Below are 10593 nucleotides of genomic sequence, written 5' to 3'. Positions count from 1 at the left end.
GAGACCGATATGAATGTGGTTTGGAGAATGATAAAGAAAATGAATGGGTTTTGTAGTAGCGAACAAATTCCGGTAATAGAGGAAGAATGAAAAATTGCTGTCACAAACAAAGAAAAGACAGAGGTTATAGCTACAACTTTTGCTAAGGTTCATAGTGGTGATAACTTAGATGGAACATTTCTAAAAAGAAGACAAGAGATAAGTAATTTATACAATAATGCTCGTAGGAAAAACAAATAACAGATAGCAGTACTGATGAAGATTTGAACAGTTTTGAGATTAAAGTAGCAATTGATAACGGCAAGAATACAAACATTTACCAGAGATAGCTGTGAAAACTTTATTAAATCTATACAATCAAATATGGAAGGAGGGCGGTTTACCTAGGGATTGGAAAAGAGCAATTGTCCCATAGCTAAACCAGGGAAGGATGCAACCAAAGCTAGTACTTATACACCAATTGCTCTTACATCCACATTGTGTAAAGTTATGGAGAAAATGATGGTAATCAATTTTTTTAGAGAAGAAAGAGTTATTGTCAACAGCACAAAGTGGATTTAGGAGGAAAACTGCTCTGATATTATTTGAAAATGATATCAAAAAAGCAATATTAATGAAAGAATACTTGCAGTTTTTGTTGATATTGAAAAAGCATACGATACTTTGTGGAGGGAGGGGCTTCTAGTTAAATTAGATAAACTTGGAATAAGGGGAAAAATGTATAACTGGATATTAGACTTCCTATTTGAACGAGCATTTCACGGAAAACTAGGTAATGAAGTGTCAACAGTTTACGACATTATAAATGGGACTCCGCAAGGAAGCGTATTAGTCCAGCGCTATTCAATTTAATGAAAAACGACATATTTGAAAGAATTGAAGAAAATCTTTTGTTGAAATGACATTATTAGAGGCCAGGGAGAGAGGAGAAGGTTACAGTAACGGTAATAAAATGTGTGTGTTTTTAGCAACGCATTTTTACTCTTTCAAACAGGTATACACGGATGGATCCAAAGATCCACATAGTCAAAAGCTTGGTACAGGGGTGTGTATTCAGGATCTTAAAATAGGAATAAGTTTAAGAATTAGAGATAAACTGTCAGTATACTCCTTAGAATGAATCGCTGTAATAGTAGAGTTACAGTGGATTGAACATGTCAAGCCAAGCAGGACTGTAATTTTCTCAGACTCTGCATCTGCTCTTAAAAATATAATGTCTACAAAAACAGACAGAGAAGATTTATTGTTGGAAATATATACATTACTGTCCAGATTAAAGGCAGAGGGTATTACACTTTTGTTGGATTCCAGCACATACAGTGCAACCGTAAAGTATTCACAGCGCTTCATTTGTTCCACATTTTGTCATGTTACAGCCTTATTCCAAAAAGGATTCAATTCATTATTTTCCTTAAAATTCTACAAACAATACGCCATAATGACAACGTGACAGAAGTTTGTTTGAAATCTTTGCAAATGTATAATACACATGTACATAAACATTCACAGCCTTTGCCATGACACTCGAAATTGAGCTCAGGTGCCTCCTGTGTCCACTGATCTTCCTTGAGATGTTTCTACAACTTGTTTGGCGTCCACCTGTGGTCAATTCAGTTGATTGGACATTATTTGGAAAGGCACAAACCTGTCTATATAAGGTCCCTCAGTTAACAGTGCATGTCAGAGCACAAACCAAGCCACGAAGTCCAGGGAATTGTCTGTGGGCCGCCGATGCACAGATCTGTATCGAGGCACAGATCTGTATCGAGGCACAGATCTGTATCGAGGCACAGATCTGTATCGAAGCACAAATTTGAACCATCAGGACTTCCATGAGCTGGCTGCCAGGCCAAACTGAGTGACCGGGGGAGAAGGCCCCTTGTAACCATCGGGTTTTTGGTCACCTCCCTCACTGAGCTCCAGCATGTCTCTGTGGAGAGTGGAGAACCGTCCAGAAGAACAACCATATCTGTAGAACTCCACCAATCAGGCCTGTATGGCAGAGTGGCCAGATAGAAACCACTCCTCAGAAAAAGGCACATGACAGCCCGCCTGAAGGACTCACAGACCACGAGAAACAAAATTATCTGGTCTGATGAAACAAAGATTGAACTCTTTTTCTGGAGGAAACCAGTCACCGCTCATCACCTAGCCAGTACTATTCCTACAGTGAAGCATGGTGGTGGCAGCATCATGCTGTGGGGATGATTTTCAGCTGCAGGAACTGGGAGACTAGTCAGGATCGAGGGAAAGAAGAATGCAGCAATGTACAGAGACATCCTCGATGAAAACCTGCGCTGGACCTTAGACTGGGGCGAAGGTTCATCTTCCAACAGGACAATGACCCTAAGCACACAGCCAAGATAGCCAATACAAGAAAGTATTGGCTACAGGACAACTCTGTGAATGTCCTTGAATCCCAGACTTGCACCCGATTGAACATCTCTGGAGAGATCTGAAAATGACTTTGGACTGACGCTCCCCATCCAACCTGATCGAGCTTGAGAGATCTTGCAAATACGAATGGGAGAAACTGGCTAAAAATAGGTGTGACAAGCTTGTAGCGTCATGCTCGAAAAGACTTGAGGCTGTAAATGGTGTCAAAGGTGCTCCAACAAAGTATTGAGCAAGGGCTGCGAATACTTATGTACATGTGCTTTTTTCGGTTTTTATTTTTAATAAATTTGCAAAGATTTCTAACAAACTTCTTCCACATTGTCATTATGGGGTATTGTTTGTAAAATTGAGGAAAATAATAAATTGAATCCATTTTGGAATAAGGCTGCAAAATGTGGAAAAAGTGAAGCGCTGTGAATACTTTCCGGATGCACTGTATAGAGATTGCAGGGAATGAAACTGCTGATAAGTTAGCAAAGAAGGCATTACAGAAAGATTTGGTGGATATCAAGGTTCATTTGGGAAGAAGAGAAGCTAAAACTGTTATTAAAAGGGAGTTAATAGGTACATGGCATGAAAGGTTTGATAATAACAGTAAAGGGAGATGGTTATGGGAGATGTAGGAAGGAAGAAGTAATGATTTGGTACGTGTGAAGAGTGTAATGTGTTAGAAACAGTGGAACATGTATTGTTTAAATGTAACAGGTATGAAGAAGCGCAAAATAGTCTTCTTAGTAATGTTAAAGATAGACAGGTGAGCGGTATGACCATTTTAGGTAAGGGATTGAGTGATTATCAGATATATAATGCTCTGTTAACCTTTTTAAAAAGTACAGGATTAGAGGATAGGATAGTGCTTGGAGAATGGGATGCTTCTTTTCATCCTAGAGGTTGAGGAGCCTAGTGTGGAAGATGGAGGAGCTGGAGACACAGCGCCATCTGAAACAAGGGATTATTTCTTATTTTATGACTGCATGTAGCCTGTGCTGGTTGTGTTGTATAAAGTTTAGTTGATGTCAGAGGCAAAGTCACTGAGTGCAAATCTGACCGCATGTAAGCCAAGACTATGAAATTCAATGAAGCAACGTTCATAATAGTAGTTGCAGAAAGGGATGTAAATTTGGCCTTGTAGATGGAGGTATTGTTCGAGATGTAATAGAGAACATCCAGGAGGTGTAATCGCTGTTGAACAGACTGTGCCCTGCCGTACTCTTCCAAGACACAATAGAGCACTGTGGGCGAACCATCATTCATCTTCTACTTTCCTGAAGGTCTTGGAAAATCATGCTCCAGCTTCCAGGAACATGGATTTTCAAAGAGCTTAGAGGTCAATCTAAATGTGTGGAGTTTTTTTTAAATGGCAGTATGTTTTATTATTATGATGATTTGGTCCACAGAGAGGGTGAGGGGCTGTTTAATTGTCATTGAAAATATAATGTCTTCATAGTTTGTAACGCAGCACGACCTTGACACAATTTGAAGGGGTTTTGTGAGAGACCTCAAACAGTCCTCACAATAGCAGAGGATGTTACTGTGAAAACTGAAATTACAGACCAACCGTTAACCAGATCATGTAGAGTTAAAAAGTGTGTAACCCAATGCATGCTGGGGCGGAAGCATAAAGAAAGATAAATGTAGGCCGTTTCGTTGAGACAGAGAAAGCAGTCGTTCATTTGACCTTATCAGACAATTGTAAACAAACCGCATTGTGGGAAATAAGAATGAGATCAATGGATCAGCAGGAGTCATCCATTGCCACTATTGAAAGCCATTGCCCTGTTTAGGTATTTGATAAAAAGCCCATTAAAGCATGTCTAATTAAATGATAAGCACAAATGAAATCACAGTTTGGGAAGATTCACTTCTTGTTGCAGCCCGAGTAACAACCTCACGCCTGCGATGGGACCGTATCACAAACAAACACAAATGTGGGCATGTCAGTATATAACCAATGCATTCATTATATTAATACTTTAATCAAATGTGTAAACAGGATGACTTCATCTCTGTATAGTAGTACCAGCTGATAAATTACAGGTGTGAAAAACGTTTATAATGAAAGATGATAAGCAATAATTGGTGTAATTTACTTTTCTGTTGTTGATAATAAACCATTTTATATATGTATAAGTTTAGATTTTGGAAGATCTGGATGACATATTATAACTTGAATCTTTATTGCAAACTTCATTCTTCTTTCATAGATTCCACTTTTCCATTATTCCAGTGGGAAATTACTCACATTACAATTTGTTAATGTGACTAAATTAGTGAATCTAAACTACTTAAATATTATCGAACATTCATTAATTTGTAAATACTGTAAATGTTAATTGAAAGGTTAATATCAGAATGTAGTAAAACATTTTGTAAAATGTATGAATCTGTTAACTATAACTTTTATAATTTTTCCTAACTCTCTTCCCTTTCCTTTAAAAAAAGAAATACACCTACTAACCTCACTTTTCTTAGCTTTGTATACTGTACTGGGCTTTAATGGACTATTTTGATGCACTATTTTGTTGCTGTAATAATTGTTGTTATAATTGCTTCCAATGTTTCCTCATCTGTAAGTCGCTTTGGATAAAAGCGTCTGCTAAATGACTAAATGTAAATGTAATGCAATTCAAATTATCATGTGCGAACGATAAACACTAGTTTTGTTTGTATAACCATCTAAACCAGTTAAGCATCGTAAGCATAACAACACAGTAGCTAACAGGAACCAGCAATGGGCAAAAAGGAGATTATAGTAAAGTGCACCTGTTATTAGGCAAAAGATATTTGAAAATGGATATCAATAATGACAAAGAGATAAAAGCAACATCAAAAGTTTTTTTTCTCATGTTACATCTTTATTTAGAAAATAAAACACAACAAATAAATACAAAGATAAAAAGCAATTTCTTGTTGAGTGCCTTACTTTATTCCCATAGAAGCTTTTTTTTCTATTTCATTCATATTTGTGTTTTTTAACTGTACACATTGACAGCAGGCACCCGATCTTAGAAACCCAAAGCAGACCGGGTCACAATGGATTGCAATGTAACGTGAAACAGGCATGCATATCCATGAGTGATCCTCCTCTCAAACACACCCGCACAAACGCATACAAAAATGAGTTGGCACATAAAGACAACATCTAGAAACATTTTTGTAAAATATATATAATATATACACACAAAACAAGAAATAAACCCTAAAGCCATCTTTGTATTTTTCTTGTCACATGCTTGTCAAAATTCTAACACCTTCAAGTTTATACATCTTGATTTAAAGGTAAGGTGTGTCATTTTTGTGCCAACTTGAACAAAAATAAGTGTAAAACATATGTTTCAAAGCTTTTAGAACCAAACAAAAACTTTTTTTAATTGATCAGAAAAACAGATAATACCTTTGGAAACATTATTGGTTGAGACGTTGGTCGCTATGTTGAGCTTCCTAAACTTAACAATAGCTGTCTCTTTATATAAAGGATGGGCTAGGAAGAAAAGAGTTGCCAAAACAGGGGAGCGCAATGCTGAAATAAAAACGACACATCACCTTTAAATCATTCAATGTACAGAAAAGCTCCATCAAGAATCACCTCCTCACATTCAAGTAATCCTTTCAGTTAAAAGCAGTAGATTGCACCGTGTACAACAATACACATAATGTACGTACACAATATCACCCATTTTGTCGCTGTTGCATGGTTTCGTTGGATTGCAGCGTGTTTTCCTTCTGCTTGGAATATAAGGCAGAGAGAGTAGGGCCAGTAACACGGTCAAAGATGTACATATTAATCTCAAAGTCGGTAAAATCTCATCAATGCCATAATGGCATTGGCAGGAATATCTGGCACAAGAAGCCACAGAGGAGGAACATCGAAAACAAAAGTGCACAGAAGACAATACAGGTCGAAGGCTAAAGAAATGCGTCTAATCTGGCATTCCCACTCTTAACATAGATGTGCATTCTCATATGAGGACAGAAAGGCTCATTCATACGGGCCCGAATTGACCCGAGCTCAAAGAAATATATCGGAGGCAAGATGGAGAAGTTAGAACAAATGTTGACCGGCTCATGAGCTCTGGTGTTATCTGACCTCCAAACACTCCAGGTACTCCAGAGCCAGTTCATAGCAGAAACGGTACTGCTCCTGTAAACAAATCAAATGAGACGTCACATGCTTCTGCAACATCTACAAGCAATACCATTGCTTTTATATCAATCAAACACTAACCATAGACTCCACCATGTTGGGCTTGGAGTTCCGGAGAGTCTTCACCGAGTAGAACACATCCACCATGTTGTGATGATGCACCATCTCCATTATCATGGTGCAAGCGCAGAAAGTGCCACTACGTCCGCCACCATTACTTCAAGAAAAGGAGTTTTATTAGCATCTTAGATAAAAATGGGACTACTTGTGACACATGAAGGAGAGGGATCTCTGCAATACACTTTTAAAGCTCAAGGATTATTGTATCGGACATGTCTTGAGGGGGCGTCTATAAAAGAGGTATATTTGTGTCACTAAGGGCCGCGTGCAATACTTTTTGAGAAAGAAGGAATGGAAAGCACCGGCACTCAGGGGGGAAGTCATGCAATAAAAATGTCACATCCTACCGAGCTAAGATCATTTCCCTGGGGCTGCTGATATAAGAAAGGCACCCTTGTGCACCGTTTTAAATGCGTCTGCAAGACGCTCTCATTAATACAGGCTCGACGTATTAAACTACACACTCGAGCAGGTGCCAGCTTTGTGTCCTAGAGGACAGAAGTCAAATACTGCTACATTAAAAAGCAGTCAGAGATGTAAAGCTTGAATCAGGTTTTCACTGCTGAGTGTCTTCTGAGGATGGACTGAGTACATCATCATCATCAGAGTCAATTAGCATTCTGGAAACTGAGCCGTCTGAAACTTACAGGCAGTGCACTACAGTGCGACCATCGCCGCATTCCCTCTGCCACTTCTGCACTTGTGCCAGCAGGTTCAGGAAAGCCTTCTTTGAGTCTGGAATTTCACGATAAGCCGACCAGCGCAGGAACTGAAAGTGTCTCACTACCAGATGACCTTCTTGCAACTGTGTGATAAAGACAGAGGAATCGAGACCAAGAGGGAAGAAAGACAAAGATTAAACTGATGCAAAAAAGCTAAACAGCAGGTCTTGGTTTAGCTTTGCTGTACGCTTTTTTTGGAATTCTCCACCCAAAAGTGCTGAATTCTCTCATGAATTACTCCCTCTCTAGTTCCAAATATGTATAAATGTACTTGTCTGGTTGAACACTAATGAAAGATGTTTGGAGAAATGTTAGTAACTGAGATTTCTGGGACATCATTGACTACCATACCAGGACAAATGTAAATGGTAGTCAAAGTGGCATTCCCAAATTCTACAAAATATCAAATTTTGTGTTCCAACAGACAAAAAAAATGACAACATACAATTATTTTTCCTACTTTGTTAGTCGATGACTTCTCAGAAATGTCGATTGCAAACATTCTTCCAAATACACTGCCTGTCCAAAAAAATAGGTCACTACCTGAGCAGTGCTGTGATCTGGGGTTGCTGCAGTTGGTCAGGTTTAGGTTCAGCAACGTTATGTGCCCAAAGAATGAGGTACTACCTGAATATATTGAATGAGCAGGTTATTTAATCGATGGGTTTTTTCTTCTCTGATGGCACGGGCATATTCCAAGATGACAATGCCAGGATTCATTGGGCTCAAATTGTAAAAGAGAGCATGAGCATGACCATCATGTTGACACATGGATTGGCCACCACAGAGTCCAGACCTTAACCCCATTGAGAATCTTTGGGATGTGCTGGAGAAGAATTTGTGCAACGGTGCGACTCGATCATCATCAAAACAAGATCTTGGCGAAAAATGAATGCAACTCTGGACGGGAGTAAATGTTGTGATGATGCCACGGTGAATGTGTGCCGTAATCAAAACTAAAGTCCAACGGAATATTAGAGTGTGCGACCTTGTTTCTGAACGGCCAGTGTATCTTTTTAATTTGTGTTCAACCTGACTAAGAAATGTATACAGGTTTGAAACAACTTGAATGATGACAGAATTTTCATTTTTGGGTGGTGTATCCCTTTAATGTTGACACCATTTTTCAAACGTTTAACGCATTTAAAACTATTTTAAATCCACATTGTTTTGTTTTATTTTGTTCAAAATAAGTTCATATGCAAGTAAACAATCATTGTTCAAAAAGGACTTCTTATATATTACCTCAATTCATAATGCTAAGCTTATAAGAGTGATCTATTTATTGTTCTGTTGAATTTCATGGAAAAATCTGCTCTGGAAGTAACCTGCAATTTAATGTTTTAAACAGAAATGGCGACAAAGTGATGGACTGCCAAAGTTACAGATTGCAGATTAAGACAAAAATAATGACAAATGTTTCTCTTTATTTCGCGATTCGTATATTTATTTCTATACATATACTGTATATAACTACAAACCCTCATTTGGTCACAACATTTTGGACATATACGGCTCGTCCAAAGTTAACTTCCAGTCTATGTTTAGGTATAAGATAACAATGTATTTTACATATAATTTACAATAATATTTAGTTGTATATTAATTGTATTATATGAAATCAGAACAGCTCAACAGTTAGAGATTCTTTGCAGTGGTCTACCAGAAGTTATGTTTGGGCAACATAATGTTTGTGTTCCCTGAAACTGTGAAAGTCAGGAGCACGACACATTCACCTCTTCAAAGTCATGATCTGGATTCTTTAAACCTCAGTAGTAACAAATGACAAAAGCATGTTTGTCTTGGGGTTGCGTTTTCCTTTAACTAAGGGTACCATGATTTAGGACTGATTTCAGTCTATGCCTTATAGTCTTGTACCTTCTTGGGAAAGTGAGAATCATCATTCCAGTATGAGCGAGTCTCTCTGGGGTCCAGTGAAGAGGCAGTATGGGAGGTTTTCTGACAACGACACGGAGAGTTTACTAGGCTTGCAGAGACTCGATGAGACAGAAGGGACGTAGAGGCTGACAGGGGCTAGCTAAACTGACACGGGCGCGAATGGGAAGGTGGCTAAAGGTTGACAGGCTGGCTGACAGAAGTGCTAAAGGGGGCTAGCAAAGAGAGGTGCTACATTTGGAACAAAATTTCAAGACGGAATGTCTACAATGAAGCCATCAGGGAGGACTGAGGTCAGCTAAAGGTGTGAGAAAGTGCCTCTTTATTCAGACAAGATCAACGATCAACTATAGACACGGTATGAGAAACTTTATTACACACAAATCTGCACAGAGATAAACAAGACTCCAATATACAATATAGTGCATGTGCTAATTTCTTAAGTGGATATGTCTTAAATATCCATTGTAATAAATTAATTTCTATTTTGCCAATAAAGTCTTTAAAACGTTATTTCCTCTCGAGTTAATAAAAATGTGACCCTGAAAAACTAACACAAAACAACTATTTTCTTAAAAAATATGTAAGCTAGAAGACAGGTCATACATCTGCTAAAGTTTGACTTCAATGAGGTGCTGAAATAGATGTCAACACTGGGTGGGAACTGTATATTGTATAAAGGTCCAAGCCTGACAGCAGTAGTCAAATATTTCTCTGTTTTGCTTTTTCAAACATTTCAAGCATGATATGGTCATGAATAACTGATATGAAGTGATACCAAAGTCCATTTACGGAAGTTGTGTCACTCAGCGGCCATGTTTGCAATGCTTCTGGGCAGCTATTTACATCATAGCAAGTAGACAGTCCTATCTACTTGAATGGGGAAAGGCAGCTATTTCTTAATCGCTGGCAAAATCACAATTAAACAGCATATTTCCTATCAAAAATTAAACTTGACATGAACTGTATCATAACTTTGGTTTGTTAAGCTTTAATTGCGCCAAAAAATCACCTTTTCAAGGTCACCTCATCTACTGGCTGGCAAGTGCCTCACGAGAGCCCCGCCCCAGAGAATCCCCAGTCTTTACTGATTGACGATTGGCTCGTTTTACTGGAAGGCGGGGCACTAGAGCGGCCTTATTGGGCGTTGTATTCCTCGCCATTCATTGTAACCGCAGTGGCACATCTCGTTAATATTAATATATTTAATTCATCTTAATTACATAAATTAAAGAAATATAATAATTTCTAAGTATCCATTTAGTACGTTTTCATTACCATTCACGTGTGCAATGAAATCATTTAAGATATCAA

The 10593-nt window shown here is 38.3% G+C and overlaps 1 protein-coding gene across 1 annotated transcript in view; it reads right to left on the bottom strand.

The window, feature by feature from the left end:
- Positions 1-5238: 5238 nt before the first annotated feature.
- ptprua (protein tyrosine phosphatase receptor type Ua) overlaps positions 5239-10593 on the bottom strand; it is a gene marked incomplete at its 5' end in the record, with an annotated part of 184481 nt that continues 179126 nt past the window's right edge. The window contains 4 exons of the mRNA XM_079485390.1: positions 5239-6538; positions 6623-6758; positions 7309-7466; positions 9262-9315. Coding sequence (XP_079341516.1) covers positions 6476-6538; positions 6623-6758; positions 7309-7466; positions 9262-9315 — 411 coding nt within the window. The 3' untranslated portion in view covers positions 5239-6475. The remainder of the gene's footprint in view (positions 6539-6622; positions 6759-7308; positions 7467-9261; positions 9316-10593) is intronic.

The sequence above is a fragment of the Barbatula barbatula genome (genome assembly GCF_947034865.1).
Source record: "Barbatula barbatula genome assembly, chromosome: 21".
NCBI classification, from domain to species: Eukaryota; Metazoa; Chordata; class Actinopteri; order Cypriniformes; family Nemacheilidae; genus Barbatula; species Barbatula barbatula.
Note: the sequence above shows the minus strand (reverse complement) of the source record. Positions and strands in the feature narration are given on the sequence as shown.